At 35.3% G+C, this 24,752-nt stretch overlaps 1 protein-coding gene across 1 annotated transcript in view; it reads left to right on the top strand.

The window, feature by feature from the left end:
• Positions 1-2,047: 2,047 nt before the first annotated feature.
• Positions 2,048-24,752, top strand: part of LOC114472968 (poly [ADP-ribose] polymerase tankyrase-1-like) — a 66,267-nt gene continuing 43,562 nt past the window's right edge. Inside the window, exons 1-4 of the mRNA XM_028462295.1 lie at positions 2,048-2,592; positions 3,820-3,935; positions 5,503-5,611; positions 10,337-10,432. Coding sequence (XP_028318096.1) covers positions 2,079-2,592; positions 3,820-3,935; positions 5,503-5,611; positions 10,337-10,432 — 835 coding nt within the window. The 5' untranslated portion in view covers positions 2,048-2,078. The remainder of the gene's footprint in view (positions 2,593-3,819; positions 3,936-5,502; positions 5,612-10,336; positions 10,433-24,752) is intronic.

Below are 24,752 nucleotides of genomic sequence, written 5' to 3'. Positions count from 1 at the left end.
GTGTCAGAAATGTAGCAAAAATACATTAAAAGGAGCAAAAATATGGTAAATGTGGTGAGTTTTTTCTTGTCATTTTCAACGTATCAGCATTTATTTTAATTCTCACTGTCTGAACAAACACTTATAAATAAAGCTCATTGTCGGCTGTGTTTTAGTGTGATTTACACTTTTTCTCATTTTATGTTTTTCACACCGTTAGTTTAGGATAATAACCACCTTAATTAAAAGTAGCTTCACCTTGTCTTAATTAATACATCTTTATATGCTTCCTTTAGGACACATTTTACACAACTGTAAGGTTGATTATCAGAGCTATGCAGATGACACACAACTATATCTATCACTGAACCCAGATGACTATGGTCCCATTGAGATGTTGTGTGACTGCTTAGAAAAAGTAAACTGATGGATGAGTGAAAACTTCCTTCAACTAAACCATGACAAGATGGAGGTGATTGTCTTTGGTAACAATGAAAAGAGGACTGCTGTCAGCAAGTATCTGAGTCTGGATCTTTAGAAGATAAAGACCAAGTCAAAAACCTTGGTGTTCTGATTGACTCAGATCTGACATTCAGCATCAGATCAAATCTATCACAAAAACATCTTCTACCACCTAAAGAACATCTCCAGAGTGAAAGGTTTAATGACTCAGAAAGATCAGGAGAAACTGGTCCATGCTTTTATCTCCAGCAGACTGGACTATTGTAATGGTCTTCATCAAACATCTACAGCTGGTTCAGAACGCTGCAGCTCAGGTCTGAACCAGAACAAAGAGGTCAGAACACATTAGTCCAGTTTTAAAGTCTTTACACTGGCTCCCATGGTCATGTTGATGATGTCATGTGTTTGTTGATGATTTTAATTGATTTTACTGATGATTTTAATTGTTCTTATTGATTTTAAACAATTGAATGTTTTATCATGTAAAGCACATTGAGTTGCCTTGTGTATGAAATGCGCTATACAAATAAATCTGTTGTTTGTGCTGATGGATGTATGGATGTATGGATACCATGTATATATGAATATAATTCAGATCAGTCAAATAAAACCTTACAAAGTCTTTTCTGTTGTTCTTGCAGGACGTGTGCTATGCTTCCACCTGGTGGCAAATGTATGTAACTACATTTCTTTTTCAGTAAGCATCATGATATCATCATCATCATCATATATATATATACACACACACAAAACATCTGTTTGCCTTTGGATTATGAGAATCTCACATTTAAACATGGTCAGAACGATATAAATCCAAGCAAAAATAATATAATTTTGTTATATCAGTTCACCAAGCAGATGTAATATTAAGAATTAATAAAAACTGTAAAGTTTAGTGACAGGACAAAATATTCCAATAAGGAAAAAATCCCAACCCCTTAATAGAAATGATGTACAAATTCTCACAGTCTTTTGTAGGCTATACACTTAAATGACACACATTTTGTAACACACATTACATTAACTGTAATGTTTCGGTTTCAAGAGTTTTTATTAAAAAAACAAAAAACTGGGAATTTCTCAGCTAAAAATGTATCTATCCCAACACCAACACTCTGAGAACAGTAAATAAAAACATTTACACTGCTAGTGAACAGTTAATTAAAATTAATGTACAATGGACTATTGATTTTGAGGGTCATTAAAATAGAACAGGTGCATTTATCTTTTTTATATTTATGAATAAAATTTTTACTTTTATTTTCTATTTTAAACGATGGAAAACCAGAATCCGGATTTAAAATTAAATAATGAAATCCAAAACGTTTTTGTTGTGTAAAAAAAAAATTAATGTGATTATGACAAAAACTAACAGCTAATATGATATCTTTTTTTTTTTTTTTTTTTTAAATGTAATGGTTTTTTTTTATTGAATTTCAGTAAACAATAAATCGATGCATTTTAAACAGCTAATCATATGGTTTTTTTTTTCTTGTGTGACGTCATTTCACTGGTAAACAGGCCGAGTTTTCCCGATGATTCCCGAGTGTTCCCACTCGGTGATACTTGGCGGAAGTTGCTCTTCCCAACAGGAAGTGGTCATCTCTGTTGGTGTTGACTGTTGTTGTGTTGTGAAAATGGCGACCTCTCGCCGTTCCTCTCAGCAGCAGCAGCAGCCTCAGCCTCAGCCCGTCCCCCTGCTCCGCTCTCCGCCTCGGGGCTCCTCTCTGCCTGGAGCAGCCCCAGCCTCACCCTCTACACAGGCCGACGATGCTGCCTCGCTTCCCCGTGGAGGTGCGGCGGGAGAGGCGGCTGACGGAGAGGCGTCTCCGGCCTCTCCCACCTCCACCTCCAGCTCCAGCTCCAGCTCCCCGGCCCTGGGCCCTACTCCCAGCGGCAGCAGCAGCAGTAGCGGGGCTAGCAGCAGCGTTAGCTCCCCCACCACCGAGGGCAGCGGGACCAGCCCGATCACTACCCCCGACTCTGGAGGCGCTAACCCGGGCGGCAGTATGACCACCGAGGCGTTCAGGGAGCTGTTCGAAGCCTGTCGGAACGGAGACGTGGTCCGGGTGAAGAAGCTGGTGGACCGGGTAAATGTGAACGCTAAAGACATGGCTGGAAGGAAGTCCACTCCTCTGCACTTTGCAGCAGGTAAACACAACGTGTTTTTCATATTTTACTATTAAACTGTTAAATAATTAATAGGTAGGATTAATCACTACTAGTCTGCATGTAACTTTAAATATATACTAGGGTGTCATGGTTCGATATGATATCAGATACAGGTATGATATTGGCAAAATAGAAACATTTATAGTCTAAAGTCATATTGTAAGAATAAACTTTTAGTAATCTGAGAATAAAGTCACAATAAAGAAATTTGTAATTTTACAAAAAAAAAAGTCAATATATTACAAGAATAAAGCTGTAATACTACAAGTTTATTACTGTATTAAAAGTTTGTTATTCTAATAAACTTATGACTTTATTCTCATTGAATTATAAATGTATTTTCATATTCTGACTGTAATATTCTCATAATTATATGGCTTTATTCTTATTAAATTATGACTATTCTCATAATATTATGAGTTTATTGAATTTGAATCTTAATTTATTGTTTATTTAAAAGGGACATTGTATTATTAATGAACAGACATGTTGTAAATGAGCCAGAATTAGCCAAAAAAAAAAGGCTAGTTTTCATCTAGTGTCCCTGGCCAGGTTTTAAAAGGCAACCTAAAATGTGAAAGGTATTAAAATACAGAGAGAATACAACATGACAAATTATTAAATTATGATTTTAATCTCTCAAAATTAAGATTTTATTCTCAATAAATTATGACTTTATTTTTTATATTATGACTTTATTCTCATTAAATTATACCTTTATTCATGTAATATTACAAGTTTTTCTCTTGCAAACTTCAGACTTTTTCATTGTAGTGTTATGACTTCTTTTTCCTGTGACAGTCGGGCTTTATTCTCATAATAATTTGAGTTTTTTTCTCATAAATTTACACTCGATGATCAAAGTCAACATGTTTTTTTTTGTTGTTTTTTTTAAACTCAATGTGACGTTAAACATACTCATTAGCAATACTGTACAATCCTGTCAACTTTTAGAACTTTTGTTTGATTTTTCTTGTTTTTCTGCAAATCAGAAGATGCATCATCTGTGTTTCATTGTCACTAATTATGATTCTCTAAAATCAATATTATATGGAATAACCTTAAATATAATAATAATATGACTGTAAAAATAATTCATTTTGCACATATATTGTTTATTATTCATGTAATTTAAAGTACACAGTTACATTACTCTGTGTTGTTTTCCTGCTGATATTCATCTCTTGTGTTTGTCTTTTCTTTCAGGTTTTGGGAGGAAGGACGTGGTGGATCACCTGCTACAGATGGGCGCTAACGTGCACGCTAGAGATGATGGTGGTTTGATTCCACTCCATAACGCCTGCTCCTTTGGTCACTCAGAGGTGAGACGTTACTACCCGTCTCATCCATGTTCAGTTTAGTTCAGGCAAAGATTACTCACAGATGCAGATACACAGTCTAGGCCTCATAGATCTATACCTCAAAGTTGTTGTATGATGAGAACTTGAAATTCTCCATAACGCACGAGTGACCGCAACACACACATCTTGTTTGTATTTACATTTTATTCTCATAAAATTACGACTTTAGTTTAGTTTAGTTTTCTCACTTTGTGACTTCTGTAGTTGTAGGAGAAGAAGGCCAGGATTTAATCTAAAAAATGCTAAATGTTAACAGTGGTTACAGTGATACAAAAAAACATGTCAAATTATATGAATATACACAAGGACAAGGAAAGTAAGCTAAAATAATAAAATACATATATACTTTATGTAAAATACATACAGAAAATTACAGATAATTACACAAAGACAACAAAACTAAACAGAAATAATAGAAAAAATTAAATAAAACGACAACAAAAATAACAGAGAAATTTTATTTACAAAATGACAACAAAAATGCACAAGATGACTAAAAAGACAAATGTATAAATGTATAGAAAACTATACACGGACAACAAAAATACACCAAAATAACAGTGAAATATACATAAACAACAACAGAAAAACACAAAATTTACCAAAAATGGCAAAAGATGGCTACAAATACACAAAATAACAGAAAACTTTACAAAATGATTACAAAGACACTTAAGATGACGACTCCAAAAATTTCAGTTTAAAGTTTATGAAATTACAACAAAACAAAACTCTTCTCTTAACTTCCCAAATGCTTTTGGCTGACCAAGCAGTTTTCTACTCATAACATTTATTAAAGTATGAGGGGTAAATTGATTTTATAAATGTAAGCTTTTAGAAAGTTGAATTATTTTTCTCTGTCTGAACACAGTTGGATTTTTATTTCCTGAAAACTCTCTACATTCCTTTCTTAAGCCTCTTTAATGGTGCTGAGCTTGTAGCCGTTGTTTCCTAACGTAGCTGCTCTAGTGTCGTATTACACACTGGTCTTTGTGTATATGTGAGATCAGCTGACATGGTCTCATCTAGGGCTGTACAATTAATCGAATTTTAATCGTGATCACGATTTTGGTTGGCATGATTAAATAAACCTGATCGTTGGCAATATTTACTTTTATAATAAGGGCTCTGCACTCTGTAATAGTGTATTTATTCAGTTAGCCTTTGGTTCATTTTAAATTTTTGGGTTGTTTATTTATTTTTAATTATAATTCTCATTTGAATCTTCATTTCCATTGTGAACTGTACACATATTGTTTGTTTAAAAATAGTTTAATAAAAATAATTTTGTTTTTTAAACTTTGTTTTTATTTATAACATACAAACAATTTACAAATGTATCAAAAAAAAAGATTTTTTTTTTTTTTACCAAATATGATAAGTAGTTGTGATTATAATCGTGATTACAAAATTGATTAAAATAATTGTGATTATCATTTTGGCCATAATCGTGCTGCCCTAATCTCACAATAAAGAGGACTGATTTTATTAATGTGTTGAATGATTCTTTATCTGTGGTTCTGGTCAGGTGGTCTCTCTGCTGCTGATTCAAGGGGCGGATCCAAACGCTCGAGACAACTGGAACTACACGCCGCTTCACGAGGCTGCCATCAAGGGCAAGATTGACGTCTGCATCGGTGAGCAGGAAAAACTGAGTATTTAGTGGTATTTGGAGGTTTAATAGGGATTAATGTGGTTGAGTTTGTGCCGTGGGAACTAAAGTGTAATGTGTAGGTGCTGATCTATATTTTCCTCCTATCCGTGTGTAACAGCTGGACTTGTTTTTAAGATGATAAAGTCTGCATCCTGTGCTCGTCCCTATTTTTCCTCCTCTCTCTAAAGTCACAACCTGCAGCTTTGGGTAATGATGGATTAATTTGAGAAAGCGTAACACGCCTCCCACAGGCTGCACACTATTGTTCTCTTATAAATGAGAGGCACCAAATGAAAGTTGTGGGTTTTTTGGGCTTTGTCGCTTTATACCAGAGACAGAAGTACTCTGATGATTAGTTTTCCAGCTGGTGGTATTCAGTGAGATTCATTAGAGTAGATGGACTGTTTTACTGTCTTTACTCTGAGCTGAGAGTCAGCAGCATTACAGGAATATAATCACACACTGTGTTCACTGGGAAACGAGATTAAAAAAAACGTATTCATTTGAATGAATTTAGGAAGTCAACGTTTTTATTTTTAGGTTTTTGTCAATATGGGCCGGGTAGAAACCATTTGTTATCATGCATCTTTTCTTCTTCTTCTTCTTCTTCTTCTGAGGAAATCCTTCTTTTCATACGTGAACAATCGCTGAATTTTACACAAAGCTCCAGTTCCATCCCAGATTACTTCAGCTGTAAAAACTGTTCAATCTTCCTAAAGGTGGTGCTCCGGCAAGCCTCTAAAGTTCAACATTTAAAAACCAAGGGCTCATACTACAAAGCTAGATTAGAATATCCTGGATTAATCTCTGTTAGCGGGATTCACCTAACCAAACATTCCCTGTCAGAGAGAAGCTGTCCTACGAAGGTCGATAACAACAAGCTAATGTAAGCCAAGTGATTTCAGCCTGAGTACGTGCGCGCTTCCATAAAAGGGGTGGAGCTTGCAGCGTCTGACCAATCAATGGAGAACCTGGCAGAGCGAGTGTCTTTACAGGAGGAACAGCTTATGATCTTAAATAAATATATAAAATAATTTAAATCCATGATGACAGTGAAGAGCAACAGTTTTAGTGCAGGAGGGAATGGTTAGGAGGCGGAGCTTTTATACTTCATAACCTGGTCCCAAATTATGAATAATTAAAATCCATAATTCAAACTAAAAACAACCCTGTTGTTACAGAAATGCAGGAATGAAAGAACTCAGACAGGAAGCTGCTGATACTGTTATTGTGTAAAAGTGTGAGATTATTTATATTAATTCATTGAAAGATAAACGGACAGTGTTCTGCAGTTAAACTTTATTACAGCACACACATGTTTCTATTCAGGTAGATCTATTTATCACACACTGGGATGAGAACACATTGTTTACTGTAGTATGTTCCTGATGATGCTGTCAGCCTCACTATAGTGTATGTATGAATTAATGAATGAATGAACGACTTCACCCGTCTGTGCATACGTAGTCACAGACTGTCTGTAGATCAGTCCATCACATATACATTTATATCTTTCCTAAATTATGTCATTGGTAAATGAAAGGATTCATTTATCCATTAATAATTTTTTTTCGAACCAGGATCTAATAACAATAAGCAGGTAGGGCCCTATAAAATCTGGTTTAGTTTTTTCTCAACTTCCTTCTCATTTTTTCCCAAATTTCATGTTTTCCACTTTATTTATTTTTATTTGTTTTTTTAAAAATGCCTTTTTTTTATATTATATTCCACTAGCCATGATGTAAGTTAAAGTAAAATATTTGTAAGATAATGTAAATTATTTAAAGAAATGTATTAATGGTCTGCAAAAATGATAAACTGTTGTGAATGTAAAATATTCTTCAACCCTTTGATGTTTTTGGAAATGCTTAAGTCCATCACTTCATTTAATTCAATGACTTTAGCTTCCATATGATTTGTTTTTATGTTTTAATATGTATCAGACTTTTCATCTGGGCTCGTAAAGCCTGAGGTAAAAACATCAAAGCAGTCGTAGACCGTACTCATCACTAACAGATGAGGGCGTGGTTTAGACTTTCTGAGAGAAACTCACTCTACATTGATTTCATGTCAATCATTAGCTTCCTTATCACACGCTATATACTGTATTTATATTTATATCAGTATGTACCTAATAATACACTGTGACTGAATACTAATGATTCACCAGCAGATTAACACACACACACACACACACACACACACACACACACACACACACACACACACACACACACACACACACACACACACACACACACACACACACACACACACACAAGATCTAATACACTTTTAACACCTACCGCTTTCTGCGTCTCTTTTGTGACACATTAATCGATAGATCTTACTTATTGATACGTTATTTATAGAACTAATGATTAATGATTGTTCTTATTAGACACATATTATAACAGCTTTAGACACAGTCAGATCTGAAAAAATACAACAGACCATAATAACTGGTGGCCCAGGAGCCACATGTGGACCTCGCTCTAATTTTATGCGGCTCCCAAAGTAAAAATTATCTTGAAAAAACATACAAAATGACAGAAAACAGACCAGACAACAAAAATACACAAAATGACTCAGAAAACACACAAAAGAGCAACAAAGAAACACAAGATGTCTGTCTGTGGTATGGGGTTAAATTATGGAATAATGTTCATAAAGAAATAAAAATGAGGGACACTATTTAAAAAAAGAAATGTCAAGCAGTAAGAATATATTTGTCAAGGTATAAAATCTACTTTTTTAAATGTTGTACAAAAAAAAATTATATATACTGTATATATACATATTTGCATTATTTGAAAAAGCAACTCAAATATATTTTTGTTGAATGCTTGCATTTCATTTGTGTGTATTAATGGAGAAAGGAAACTTGAATGCCACTGGAAAAAACACAGTAAACATAACGGATCCAGTAGTGGAAGAAAAAAAAAAAAATCAACGCTCTTTAAGAAAAATTTTTTTTTCGTCTATTCTATTTTTTAGTCTTTATCTTTTTTTAGTCTACATTTTTTTTTTTTTGGTCATTCTCACTAGTTTCTTCCTCTAGCCCCTCAGAAAAACGTTGTCTAACTCCACCTGTGGTGTGTGTGGGAGGAGCTTGCAGGTGTCCTGAAATAGTAACAGATGGAAATAAAAAACAAGACTGCAAAGGTCCCATTTCATGCTATTTGTTCTAAGAACCCCACCAACACAGCATTAAAGGTTTAATTACCCAAACTTGCCTGTTTCCCAGAGTTTTAGCCTCTGAAAAGTTACTACCTGAGCAGTTCTAAAAACTGGGCTGTTTGGTGCCTGCTTATGAATATTCATGAGTGGGTGTGTCTGTAGATGCTGACTTCATGCCTCGCTCTTACGAGGGAGAATAGTGATCACCAACGCCATTTTTTTTTTTGCTATTTTGCTATTTTGTTATTGTCTTCAGCCAAAAAAACTGCACATTACAGTAAAACACATGGATATTTAAGAGGCTATTGTGATTGTGAGTCCGCCTCAGCGCTGCTTCAGGGTGTGTGTTCATCACACAGTGTTACGCTGCATTGGTATTCAAAATGAAATCCAGCCACTTCCTTCTTGTGTCTTCAGCAGCTGGAGTTCCAAGCAAAGCCACATGATGGTCTTTGCAACCTACAACCGAACCAAGCAAGTTCTGTTTTTAGTTTTACCGTTAGCCATCACTCAAAACAATGGCGTATTTTTGCAAAAGTTTTCATCAGGTTGGGGGTGGAGTCCATGGGTGGAGTTACCAGCAGAGGGGAGGCGATTTTATTTCCTGATTTTGCTTGTGAAGTCACAAACTTAGAACATTTGAAATGGAGCAATTTTCTTTGTGTGCTGGTGGTCACTCAAGTTACCTCATGTGTTCAAAAACACTGCAAATATTTTTCATATTATGACAAAAAATGAAAAATTGTCAAGACAGACAATAAAAGATAACAGTTTAATTTAAAAACTGGTTCTACAATCATGATTTTTTTTTCTCCTTCCACTACTGGATCTGTGTTTTTTTCCCGTGGCACTAATTCTCTTCCGTACTTCTGCCTCTTTCAGTATTGTTATATATGCTTACACTGAGATTTATGTTAGACTGAAACAAAAAAAGAGCTCATTTACACATCCAGCAGAGTTTATTATTCAGCTCATACCTGTTTGCTCCACACATCATCTCCTCTCCTCTTTTTATTTTCTATTTTCATCGTCCATCCTAGACTCTGTCCTCTGCTCTCTCTCTCTCCTCTTCCTCTTCTTCTCCTCTTCCTCTCTGCTGCGGCGCTCACTCAGTTGGCGACTCTCTGCTCTCTGCCTGTTTTCCATCAGCCCTCGTCTCTCTTCCTCTCTTTTCTTCTTCTTATCTTTCTTCCTCAGCCTAATCTCAGCCATGCAGTGTGACGTGTTAGCGGCCGCTAACGTAGCTCTGTGTCTTGGTCGGCTGTCGGTGTGGTGTTCTGTAGTTGTTGTTGTTGTGATATGTCTGTTTACATGAGCAGCATGGCTCACAGAACAGGGGGTGGTCATAGGAGCAGCGCGAGCAGCACAGGAGGAGGAGGAGGAGGAGGAGAGGATGGAGGAGCAGGGTTAGGGATTGTTAGAGCAGCAGCAGCGTACGGATGCCTGTCAGGAGGTGGACTGGGGGCAGGTGTGTGTGTGTCGGTCCAGGAGCTGAGCTACTGTCTGTGTCTGCCCTGTTGTCGTACAGTGCTGCTGCAGCACGGAGCAGAACCCAACATACGCAACACGGATGGAAAGTCTGCTCTGGACCTGGCAGAACCATCGGCTAAGGCTGTGCTCACAGGTCAGTGCCACACACACACACACGCACACACACACTGTAGTCGTGAGTAGATCCATGTGTCGTTGGATGAGATTTTTACATCAAACTGATCTTAAATCAGCTCTCATTGGTCAACCTGCAACAAATAAAACAAGAAATAATTACATATTCACAACGTGGGAAGCTTAAAAATATATATATTTTTGTATATTGACAAAGAAAACCTCAGCATCAGCAATAATGGAAAATAATTCAGAGAATTGTAAAAAATCTAAAAGTGTATTGCTGGTATCTGATCCTAGAGCATTTAAAATAATGACCAATCTGAGCATTAACAGGTGTTTTTTGTGTGTTTTTAGTGTCATTTTGTGTAGTTTTGATGTTGTGTGTCAGTATAGTGTCATTTTTGTGTATTTCTGTGGTCATTTTGTGTATTTTTCATGTTGTTTTGTGTCTTTCTAGCCCCTTTGGGTGTTTTAGGAGTCATTTTGTGCTAACGTGTATTTTTATTATATGGGTTTTTGTTTCCTTTTGTATTGTGTTCAGTTTGTAACTGCTTTTGTAATTTTATGTATTGTTCTGTTATTTTTGTAGTCATTTCTGTATTTCTTTGTGACTGTATATGTTTTTTTGGAGTAATTTTTGTGTATTTCAGACAGTTATAATTGTGTGTATTTTTGAGTCATCTGTCCTGTTTTTCATCGCTCTCACTCTGATTAGTTGTACTCTCTCACTCATATCAGAATACAGTTATCTCTTTGCTCATGTTGTGACTCGTGTTCGGACCCCACACCACACCACTCTCTCTTTCTGAAACTGAAATTTAATCATCAACACTAACCTGGTGTAACATCCAATAGTTTACATTTAAATGGTATTGATTTCTCCTTTTCTCTCCATGTGTGACTATGAAATCACACAATAAGGCGTTTACACCCTCAGGGCGACACAAAGCTCATCAGTGAGCTTTAGTGGTCAACATGGGACGCTTTGCAATGAAGTGGGATGTTTCAATCATCATCTGACTCACAGGGATACAGTTAATGCCTTTAAACTAGGGCTTAAAAGCCTAATAATGATGATGATAATATATCTGCCCTCTATGGTGGAGTTGATTATGTTTAAGACTAACCTTTTGTTGAAAAAGGACAGATTCTCATCTCTGCCTAGAATTGCAACTAGAATTATATATTTTGTTGAAATTTGAGTTTGCATTTAATCTTAATACATAATCAAATATCTTAATATTTTTAGCCTGTGAGCAAAAAAGATTAATGTGAAAATGTGAAAGAAAAAAAAAAATCACATTTTAAAACAAACTAAATGTGTCCAACAGGTTCTACTGCAGACCTGTTTTCAGCTCTTTGACAAAAATAAAGTGCTCAGTCAGCAGTATTTTGGTTTAAAAAATAAAGAAAATCACAAGGTTTGAGCTAGATGATAAAATAAAGATAAAACATCTTAAAGCACCAATAAAGTGTCCTGAGTTTTAGCAAAAAGAACAAAAGTTCATCTGCAGCAGCTTTGTGTATATTTAACATGTATAACATTTAATGAGTAGAATGAACATGACAGATTAATTGTTTTCACACTTATTTGCTTGTTATTTATGTCCAATATCATGAACTCCATCATTTTCCTCGTAGTATCTTTCATCTCTTCACTGCTGGTAGACGCTAACTGCTTTAGCTTTAGCATTAGCTTGATTGCTAGCTTCAAATGCTGCATACTCAGCGATATGGTGATTTCTTAAACGCTAAATGAGGTCACGTTTTGTTTGCAGATCCATCATGACTTATTTCTGCGTTACATGAATTGCAAATTGCTATCGTTTGCTCTCTTTTTTTTGTGTAAAACTACTAAATTGTGAAATTGACAATGCTAGGCTAACCGTGTTCCAGGTGACTGTTGTTGTTAACCTGTGTGCTGCATGATCACATGACCTGGTGAGCCTGTCAGTAGTCTCACAGCAGAAGGGGACATTGTTTTAATTCAGAATTACCGGTTGTTATTCCAAATTAAATTATTCAGAATGAAAGTGTTCTGCTTTGTGTTTACATGGTAATAGTCATTCTTATTCGCATTTAATCCGTCTCTGGGTTTTAGTATCACCTGTCCAGTTTAAGACCTTTGCGGTGGTAGGAAAGATTCGGTTTCATATGCAAGTATCGGCTATTCGCTGGTCCCCCAAGATCAGGGAAGTTGGCACCGATCCTTACTTTAGATGTGGAGCTAATTAATAGAAACATTTTTAAATAATATAATTGTATTTGTTTGTCATCCCGTGATTAGAAAATATCCTGCGTACGTAAAGGTGTGGAAACTCTCCCCCCTTACTCAGATGTTGTTGATATATTGATGGTAGCTCTGAAGTGATTTCCCCACCACTGCTTTAGTGTTTACAAGTATTTACATCATGATTCCCTCTGAGCTCTGTGTGTAATACATGAGATAAAACAGCACAGAGCTGAGTGATGTCAGAACTCACACTGAGTGGGTGTCACAAATGATTCTTCCTGCCGGCTCAAAGATAAATCAGGGTGTGTGTGTGTGTGTGTGTGTGTGCTTTTGGGATTATTGATGAGTGTAGTCTTTGTGGGAGTTGCCTCACTTTGTTGCTTTAATTTGTCGTTAAAATGTAGTAGTTTGTCCTGAACGCAGGAAGCTTTACAATTGCTTTACAAACTCAACTCAATTCAACATATGCAGGGTTTACGTATGTGGGTCTTTGAAAAGTCATTAAATTCATGTAAAAACAATTGTCATTAAAATCCCTAGTTAATAATAATTAACTAGGGATGGGAATTGATAAGAATTTAGAGATTCCGGTTCCATTATCGATACTGCTTATCGATTCGATTCCTTATTGATTCTCATTGGGTGAGGGAATTTAAAAATACAAATTGATTTGTTAGCTTTAAATCTTTATTACATTATCTTTGTCTTGTTTACTCTCTTCCCTCACAATGACTCAGCTCTTTTTTACTGTGCAACATCTATGATGAAGGCTTGGTATTCAGCGAATCCCTAAGTAATAAACTCATGTTATTATTCTGTCCATGTCACACTGACAAAGCTTTTTAGTTTGTCAACGTGTGCATGTACGTAGAGTCAGAAGTGAAGTGGCCAATCACTTATAGTTATAGTTTTTAAAAGCCCTCCGCCTCCTGACGTAAAGTTTGGTAAAGTTTGTAACTGATTTGGTCGTTGAACGGTTCCCATTGTGAGTTTTTAATTATAAGCTCTATTAAAGGACAAAGTTGGGTAATGTTTGTCATAAATCATACTGTCTCACAAATTCTCTCTTGTAATGATTCAGACTTTGCATGTCTCTATCAGAATTTTCCTCCTCAGAATCACTAGAGTGTCCTCTTCTTGTCCTCCTGGTCTCTCTCCTGCTGGCTCCTCCCTCCATTTACGTTCTGTTTCCGTTTAATCATCTGTCACTAAAAACATGTTATTACAGGCTGTTAAACTTCCTGAAATCCAGGAAGCTCCAGATTCTACGTAATATTTGACATCCAACTGTTAGCTACACATGCTAACATTAGCCCACCTGTTATACAGTTAAAAATATGGTGGAAATCTGTGATATTGTCTCAAAAAGATGTGGGTAAGTGTTACGTCTGTATCAGAGAGATATTTCAGAAGGTTAAGTTTGTCACTTACGTTAGATTTTGAATGAGTGTTGGCGTTTCTGTCCCTCCGTCCACCAGTTTAAGACAAATTGCGTATAAATATGAAATATTTTCTCCAAAACATGCATGTGACGTTTTATTCAGTGTGAGATTACAATTTCAGATTTATTTTATTTATTTCAGTACTTTCGGCCCAACAAAATGTAAAAAAAGCTAAAAACCAAAGTTTATTTATTTTTATGTTTATTTACTATTATTACAGTTATTTTACAATAAATTATTGTATTTGATTTCATGAATGAAAGGCGTAGCGTGCTACAAATTAGGGCTGAGTCAACACGCTTTTATCCCAATTTGTTAAAATCATGACAATTGTGTTCAGATTCAATATAAATTGAGACTGTGATTTATTTTGATTTTACATATATGTGATGCTATTTCATCATATTATTGATTATTGCGATATTAATTTCCTTATTTTCTTTATTCCAAACAGAAGTTGAATCATTCAATATATGAGTCATAGTTCTAGTAAACAATGAGTCGCTCTGATGTTTATTTACACTGAACATGAACGTACATGACATTATGACATGTGCAGACATGGTAGAAAAAATATAAATAAATATATCGATTCTGGGGGAGAAGTATACATTTTTTAATAATTACATAAATAAATCAGTATATCTTGAATTTATATTTTTCCCACCCCTTACTACAAATGTAAATGCACTTTTTATGTAAGAATTTAAATGGTTTGATTCGACTCGAGTCATTTCTTTCTTTGGTTTGTAAAACAAACTCTAGTTGTGTTGATTTATTGCTTCTTTGTTCGACGCTAATGGTTCAAACTATTGTTGTGTTGCTTTGCATTTGATGGCTGTAATTACTGCTTTTTCATGTGACATTCTGATAGTTTTGTCTCTAAAACATGGGTTTTTTAGACTTTTTGATAAAAGGAAATGTGAAATAGTGGCTGTGTGCACAGTGTTTCTGCTCTCCACTGATTTTGCCTTCCTGCCCCACATGTTGGTGATTTAGTGTCTCTACTCCTCCCTGCTGCAGGGCCACAGCTCTCTGCTTCAGTCTGCATTGATGGAAGTTTATATTGAGCCATAAATTAGCTCCACTGCTCTGGCACATCCAATAGGCTGCTCTCACACATGATCAACTGTTTTTTCTGTTGCCTTTAATGTTAATAAGAAGAGTAAAACAGCCTGAAAATGTATTGTCTAAAAGCATTACAAGTGTTTTTTTAAAATATTTTTTACATAGTGACCAGCCTTAAAAAGTCAGTTTTTCTTGGTTTTGTAGTTTTTTGGTTTTTTCTATCGTCTTAATTTTATCAAAGTTATCGGATCAATCCTGCATATTATTTAATGTGTGTGTGTGTGTGTGTGTGTGTGTGTGTGTGTGTGTGTGTGTGTGTGTGTGTGTGTGTGTGTGTGTGTGTGCGTGCGCGTGCGCGTGTGTGTGTGTGAAAGTCCAGAGTCAGTAGAAAACAAATGATCATTTAGTGTTAGAGGCACATGTATCTCTATCAGAGGGTCAGCCACAGTGTAACGTTAGACTAGCTTATTTAATCAGTTATGCACAGCGTGTGATAGACCCACTTTTTCACAGTATTGGTAAGAAAAGGAAAATAAGTGGTTGTGCAGTGACTTATATCAAAGCCACCCTTTGATGTCTAGTAAAGGTCAGTGTGACCACAAACGCTGAAAACTCAAGTTTCAGAGTTTTCTATTTCAGCGAAGATTTAATAAATACATGTTGATGACCACAGGATACGCTGTTAGGGTTATATTTTTAATTATTTTCCTCTGGTCTTCTTTTTCTTTTTCTTTTGTGATCATTATTTTAATTCGGTTTTTTTCCCATAGTTTATACAATAGGTACAGGAAACAGTTATCAATTTTTTACATACGTGATGTGGTCGGTCACATTGAGTAGCCATTGTTCCTGTACATATCATCCCTCCCCACAGAATGCAGCCGAGGCTTTAGACTAAAAAGTAAGAGGACGAAAGGATACGGAGTAAAAATAAATAAATAAACTAATAATAAACAAAAAAGGAGAAGGTTTTTCCCAAAAAATAACAATAAACACACACACACCCTAATTTATCTTTGAGCTGGCAGGAAGAATCATTTGTGACACCCACTCAGTGTGACATCACTCAGCTCTGTGCTGTTTTATCTCATGTATTACACACAGAGCTCAGAGGGAATCATGATGTAAATACTTGTAAACACTAAAGCCCTAAACTACTAATCTAGATAATTATATCCTGGATTAATCTCCGTTAGCCTCAAATAACCAAACATTCCCTGTCAGAGAGAAGCTGTCCTACGAAGGTCGATAACAACACGCTAATTTAAGCCAAGTGATTTCAGCCTGATAGGTGCACTCTCCCATAAAAGGGGTGGAGCTTGCAGCGTCTGACCAATCAATGGAGAACCTGGCAGAGCGAGCGTCTTTACAGGAGGAACAGCTTATGATCTTAATATAAATATAATTAATTTAAATCCATGATGACAGTGAAGAGCAACAGTGCAGCACACCAGGAGGATTGCATCAATGTCTAAATATTCTCTCTCCTGTCAGCGTCACATCAGATCAGATCCACACAGTGACGTGTTCACACATCACCTTATTGGACAGCTCGCTTTCTAAGAGATCAGATTGGTCAGGAGGCGGGACTTTATCACTCACTCAGATCCTAGGCAGAGCAAAACCTCCCGACCAGGCTCGTCGTTCAGCCTAAGTTACCATGGTGATTTAGCTCCATATGACCTTAGTCCAGCACACACTGATTAAATCCTGGAAGTTAGCGTGATAAGAGCTAATCTAGATTAGTAACATAGAGCCTAAAGTAGAGGTAGGAACATCACTTCAAAGCTTCCATTAATAATATCCTTTTCTTTTACTTCTTTTTATTCTTCATCTTTTTCTTCTTTGTCTTCATCTTCTTTTTTTTCGTTTTCTTCTTTTTTTTTAATTTTTCTTCGTCTTCTTTTTCTTCATGGTCTTCTTTTTCGTCTAATTTTTCTGAAGAAATATGACTTAAAATGCCACAATCACTGCATTTTGCCGAAAGCTGTAAGAACAGACCAATCGTCCTATAGGTGGCGCTACAGAAATTCTCTAAAGTTCAAAATCTCAAATTATTTTCAACAAATCAACCAAATGTGCTACAGATGTGTAACTTTCTACAAAATGTAGCCCCAACACTAAATGAACTCCTCTGTACTTAAACCTTTTGTGAATTAAAGTCATTCTGTCTTTAATCAAAATCTGTAAAACTTATTAAATCTTTAAACGTTAACCAGCATTGATGACTAGCAGGAAGTGATCACACTACTGTTACCTTTTATCTATGATTTTCTCCTGTGGTCAATGCAGCTCTATTTAAAGAGTGTTCTAGTACAGCATGTTCTATCCCTACCTGTCATCCCCCACAACACACACACACACACACACACACACACACACACACACACACACACACACACACACACACACACACACACACACACACACACACACACACACACACACACACACACACACACACACACACACACACACACCAAACAGCCTTTCCATCTTTTGTTATTTATTCACTGTAAATGTTTCCACTGTAGTCCATCTTTCTTTAATCTGTGTGTGTAGCGTTTACTGCAGTGATAGCAGACCTCAGCTAACCCCACGGTTCATTTTCAGTGTTAAATTATCAGAAAGACTCTGTGAACTCATCTATTTATCTTTATATTTCAGACCAAACATGAACACTATGGTGTAGCTCCTTTGTGTGCTAATGTTTCTGGAGCTCTTCTCTTTGTTTTTATTGTAGTGAACGTAGTAACCAGGGTTGGGGTCAATTATAATTGTAATTGCGTAATTGATAATTAATTACAATTAGGGTTGTGCCAAAATATCAATACGATATACTGTATCATGATATTTTGTCTTGTGGTACGTTATTGATACGCTAGAGCCAAATATAGATTTATTTCAGAAATATCGTGATGTATCGTATCGCGAGGTATCTGGCGATACCCAGCCTAATTACAATTGTGGCGTAATTATAATTATAATTTTGAAAATCCGTTGCTGTCGTAATCGTAACTAAATTGTAATTGAGTTCAGATAATTGACTTTGTAATTGTAATTGCCACAAAAATTCTATAAAAATTGTCAGTTATAATTTAATGAAAAACTGTGGAACCTTGTTACAGTTCTATGTACTGTTCTACACAGTTATTAAAATATGTTCATATGAAGCTTTCCAACATTTTACCATTTAAATAAATATAAATCTAGGGGTAAAGTGACACAAACAAGGCTCAGACGTCCACACCAAAAATATTAAAACCTATATTTTCATTGATTAGGAAGCCGAACAAGGTAATCAATAGATAGGAAATAAATTAGATGATAGATATTTGTTTTTAGTGTATTTTACAGCTGATTTAGGACCTGTTAGCATTAGAGATGCTAACAGAAGAGGAATGTTAACTTTTATTATTTCAGGCTTGGTGATTGTGATTAATTGTAATTGAACTTTAGTATTTGAAAATGTAATTGTTATTGACTTTCTGAGGATAAAATCAATTGTTATTTAATTGTAATTGGAAAAAATGCTGGTCACTGTAATCGCAATTATTAATTGTAATTGACCCTGGATAATTGAAAATGCAATTGGAACTGAAAAATGTAATTGACCCCAATCCTGGTAGTAACGCAAGACTCGCAGATTGGTTTGAAGAGCGTAATGAGGTCATTTCATGTCATTTCAACAAATGTCCCACACACTTTGGTCTAAGAAATTCACAATTTTTTTTTTACCAATTGTTCTGTAGTTATTCAATATTTACACTGTAAATGTTTATTCTGTGTTCTGTGAGGATTTAAAGAACACACATCTTTGTGCAGTTTCTATTTATTTTTTGTTGAAATTTTAGTCAAGTGTCACGTTATTTATGTAAAATACTGTATGTATTTAGAACCTGTGATCAATATTGTAAACTAAAAGAGTTATGTGCACCTCTGACTATTGTCTAATAAGACGTTAACTTTGTTGTTGAAACACGATTGTAGAAAGGTCTACACGCTGTGCAACAGAATGATTGACATGAGTTAATGGAACCCTAAGCCCTGAAGAGGAGGAAACGTGACTAACGGCGACACAGAGGAAGTGTCATTCTAAAGTTATTGTTGTTGGTTTCGTAAAAACATCCAGAATACAGAGTAGAAGTGATTGAAATGTGTTAGCCAGCAGCAGACACATAAATCCTAACTGCCTGTCAGTTAATCCTGTTGGGATGTCCTCTGCTCACAGCTTCCTTTTTCATACTTCACTCTCCAAAAATACAAATATATAATATAAAATAAAGTCTGACCCGAAAGACAATTCCAATTAAATGTGCTGATGAAAAATGCCACACAGACACATTTATTAACAAACAGCTGCACAGTGTGTGCCACTGTTGGCTATTCCTCCTATAGGGGACAGCACGTGTGAGTGAGTTTGTAATTGTGGCTTTATTCAGGGGAAGGTTTGATTTTGGACGCACTCAGAAATCCATCTAACTGAGCTTTATATGTTCATGTTTTTCTAAGAAGTAGCTAAAGCAGTGACTCCTAAAATGAGTATTTTAATACAAAAAGGCTATAAAATATATACATCAATATTGGCAATAATGTAATTAGGGCGGGGCAATATATAGAGATTCAAGATATATCGAGTTTTCTATTTTGGCGATATAGGAAATTACAATAATGTCTATATTGATATATTCTTTCTTTTATAGCTTGTTAATAAATGTCACTGTCCCATTGTGTATTTTTATTCCTTTGTGTATTTTTGTTGTTCTTTTGTGTATATTTTTTGTGGTAATTTTGGATTTCTTTCTGAGTCATTTTGTGTATCTTTTGGTGTGTATGTTCTTGGATTTTTGCTGTCTCATTGTGTATTTTTTCTTCTTTTATTTATTTTTGTTCTTTCATGTATTTCTGTTGTTCCATTGTGCTTTTGTGTATTTTTTTTGTTGTTTTGTGTATTTCTATGTTTATATGTATGTTTATTTTGTGTCCTTATGTATTTTTGTTTTCTTCTTGTGTGTATGTTGTTGTCCTATTCAGTATTTGTGTTGCAGTTTTGTTCATTTCTCTGTTAATTAGTGTTTTTGTAGTAATTTTGTGTATTTTTTTTATTTTTTTTGCTCTTATTTTGTGCATTGGGTTATTTATTTATTGTTTTTACCAATCTTAAAGCACCGTGATGTTATTTTTGCCTATGTGGCATTTTTCATCAGCAAATTTTGCCCTGGATTGACTTTCTGCTCAGACTTTATTTGAATCAAAATTATCAAGATTTATATCGTACTAGTACAGTGCCCGTCGGAAGTATGCATTCATGTGGGAGCATAAGGGGTATAATTGTGTATTTTTGTATCTTTCTGTTGTGTTAGTGCGTTTGTGCATTTTTTGCATAATTATTGTTTTTGTTACTCATTTTTATATAGTTTTTGTTTGATGTATTTTTCTGTAATGTATGTTTTTGGAGTCATTATGTGTATTTTTGTATCTTTCTGTTGTCTTTTTGTGCATTGTTTGTATAATTATTGTTTTTTGTTGCCATTGCAGTGATTCTGGAATGTTTTTGTGAATAGGTTTCATTTTGGGGCTGTACAGAAGTGAAAGAAAATGAAAATAAACATTTTGAAATGTCCAAATTACTCCAAAATAATAGATACACACACTTGGGGTATTTGGAACCCTTTGACTAATTTTCAGGTCGAACTCGCACCGCGTCTGGGAGATATTTGCTCCACACACACACATGGACACACACAGACGTCCCTTGCTTTCATAGGTAGATATAATAATAATATTCGCTCAGCCCTAATGATCATTTTCTATATTGCAAAAATTGAAAAGTCAAAATACTTCTATTTCTAAAGGTCATATTCCCAGTCCTATAAAGTTTTTGTATATTTAAAGTAAAATACACACATTCCATCCCCATTTTTCATCAAACAGGTTAGCATAATGCTATGAGTTGTGGCCTCCTCTACTTGTCCTTGAGTTAACCCTGTCATGACCTGACTCTTTGCTAAATGTGCTGTAAAACTAATGTCTTTGGTCTAGACTAAAACTAATTTGTAGTTCCTCTCATCATCGATCAACTTGACTGTCCATGCCAGGCTGAAATGACCCTTTGACAGTGAAAAATGTCCGTTCTCTCTCTGTACCGTTCACACTTAATTCTTTTTCACTCCTTGTTTTATCTGTGCAGCTTCCATAAACTCAACTAAACTCATTAAATTGTAATTATCGTCGATATTATTGATTATTGCAAAGTGAACGGCGAATCCTAGACTGTTTTTTCCACTCTACGGTTGTTTTATTCTGAAAGTCCACCACGTTTGGGCCAATGAGAAAATGCAAACAAAGTCTAGAGCGGATCAGGGCAGATGAGTCTAGAGCGTTTGTTTGTGTCGGACTCGGAGCGTTATCAATGGAAGTCACAGCTCTAGAGCTGACTAACAGCTGCAACAAAAGGATCCTATATAGACAGAAAGAAGTGAATGTTTGAGGAACAACTGTGTTTAACATGGTTAGGAATAGTTTGAGATTTATTACAGGGGAGCAAAATAAAAAATATAATTACATTTATAGACTGTCTCCAGATTAGTAATATAATCAATAATGTCAATGACAAAAATTTGCGTTGACGTGTCGTTTTGCTGCAGTACCATACATGAACTGCTGGGGGCAGTGTCACAGAAGAAGAACCAACCTAAAGTCTCTAATGTTTGGGACCATTTCACTGAAAACCTCTATGACACACCTGAGGTAGAACTAACAGCTGTTACATAAAACTAACAGCAATATGTTAGAAGAGCAGCAGAAAACTATTTCATGAAAAAAATCTTATTTTCAAAATAATAATAATAATAATAAAACTGTAATGAAAACTTTTGAACTCTAGGGGGAAATGCTCCCCCTGCCCTCTGACGAATGCTAGCTTCTAATTCAATTGCATTATCACTCTCATTGATGAGATCCGTCCTGGGGTGTACCCTGTACCCTGATGTCTGACGTTTGACTGGACCAACCTGAAACAGGATCCAGTCCCTCTGACCCTGAAAAGGACATGTGGGTACAGAATGTGGATGAATTTTAAATTCTATTCCTCAAACATGAACAACAAACTCTGTTGGTGCTTAGAACATTTTAAAGTTTCCTCTTTTTACATGTTGAATGCTAATGAGTGCTGCTGCTTATGTTGAAGTTTTCATTAGAGAAAGTCTGAGAAAATTAGCTCCACTGCAGGAAAAACAGTGTTTAAATGGAAGAACGTGCATCATACTATGGATAATATTCACTCATGTTATTTCACTGAGCTTTTTAACATTTATAGATAGATATTTGTTCTTGGCTGTCTTCAAACATATATGATACAATACAAAGAATGAACGTTCATTTTAACAACCAAAAATGGAATGAGCTGAATCAATAACGGTGCTATTCATCAGCTTATGTTTCAATAAGAGCAAACATTTAGTTTTTTAAAGAATTTTTTATAACGTAGACAGTGAACTCATTAATTTAAGGTGATCCAAACTTTTACACTTGTGTTGTTATTTTAACATTTGTTCTAAATTTACTTTGTTTGAAAATATAAACCCTTCTTAAATTATATTTGTTTAAAGAGTGAAATAATACCCAAAGGAAGGCTTTTATTTCTTATTATCTCTAACACTTTTAACCTCATTAATCCATACGTTTTATTGTTCTAGATCAGTGTTTCTCAAACGGGGGTACCTAGGGGTACACAATGACACTATGAGAAAGAGAGAGAGAGATTAAAGGTGCAGTCCGTAACTCTCAGACCCCTCCCTCCCCACTGCTCTCATGCCCTGCCTCCAAACTTTCCAAAGTCCCTCCCTCAGAGGAGCTAACAAGCTAGCGTTAGCCAGACAGCAACATCACAGTAAATAACATGCTCTGTTAAAAGCATATTACTGCAGCGCTTCTCTCTCTATGTGCACACACCTCAGCAGCAGCAACAACATAGTGACACTTACAGCAGCCCACACAGAGGCTGCAGCACACACACATGAACAACACATGCACCACAGAGTTCTAGTGTAACAACTACAAATCAAACATAATATAAATCAAGCAGCAGTAATTACCTTTCAAGGAGAAAATGACTAATTCCATCTTCTACTCCTCCACATCATACACTGTAAAAAAGACGGTGCTACAGCCCCGGGAAAGGGGCGGGGCCTATGAGCAACAGCTGTCAGACAATCCATCAAAGATAATCCTGGCTCTGATTGGTTCTTTTTGCTCGGTCATTCTGGTAATCTGCCAAAGCCAACAGGAGCAGCAGGGGGCGGGGCTCAATGAGTTTGTTTTTTCACACAAGCTACTAGTTTGATGTAAAACTGTCCTTGTATAGTGACAGGTTTAGAGTTGCAGACTGCACCTTTAACAAATGAAGTGTCAGTCTTGGTTCCACACCAGGTGTGAGATGACCGGAAATGATAAAAACTATAGAAATAAATATATTCAGGAGCCACGAAATCATTGTTTTTCAACCTTGGGGTTGGGACCCCATGTGGGGTCACCTAAAGTTTAAATAGGGTCACCTGAAATTTCTGAAAAATTAAAATAGATTTTTTTAAATGTTGAAACAACTGTATTTCTATACTTTATCCTTGTGAAATATAAATCTAGTTGAACATGCCAGCATTCAACAAAGTACATTTGAGTTGCCCTTTTTCAAATAATGCAAAAAAAAAAATAAACAAGATAATAATATTTCTTTTTTCCCTATAAAACATTTAACAAAGAACACTTGATAGTATTACAAATACAAACATATTCCTACTGCTTTACATAACTTCCTAAAATATATTGTGACATTTTCTTTTTGAAAATAAATAGTGCGTCACTCATTTTCATTTTTTTTATCAACATTATTCCATCATTTATCCTCTAGAACAGACAGACATCTTTGTTTTAGTTACAATCTTATTTTTGGTGAAATAAATAGAAATTCATCTCTTAGGGTGAATTTTCTGGAAGCTTTTTTGAAGAGTATTTATTTTAGCTTTTAACATTATGTGTTATTTCATAGTAAAGTTTTGATAATAAATTGTAATCAAAGTATTATAATTAAGTCAATCTTTTGTTTTATTTAACACACCAATCATTTTATTTTTGTCTTTATGTAATTTATCTCTTTCCTCCAAGATAATTTAGAGTCAGTTATGACTCCCATGAACTTGGCATCAAAGACGAGCTCAGTTTTATATCTTCAAATACCTCATTTTTGGTTCCAAAAATCATGTATTTAGTTTTTGTAATGTAAAGGGATAATTTATTCATATCAAACTGTAATTTATTTTTCTATTTTCACCAAAAGTTTGTTATGGTTGTGTCATCTGCAAACATAAAGAAAAATGAAGGGGTTTGATATGTCACAAAGATCATTAATAAAACTTGTAAATAATGTTGGACTTTATTTATGAATTAAGTCCTAAATGTATTTATTTAGAACATTATTTAGGAATGTATTTCCTCTTTATGTACATTAGAGCAGACAGACACAGCTGAGACTAGAGCTCTATTTCAAACACATGTTCAAATGTTTTTACGAGCAGAGATGAATTCTTCTCCGTGCT

This window comes from Gouania willdenowi, chromosome 12 (assembly GCF_900634775.1).
Source record: "Gouania willdenowi chromosome 12, fGouWil2.1, whole genome shotgun sequence".
Lineage (NCBI taxonomy): Eukaryota > Metazoa > Chordata > Actinopteri > Blenniiformes > Gobiesocidae > Gouania > Gouania willdenowi.
This window is presented reverse-complemented; position numbering and strand designations above follow the sequence as displayed.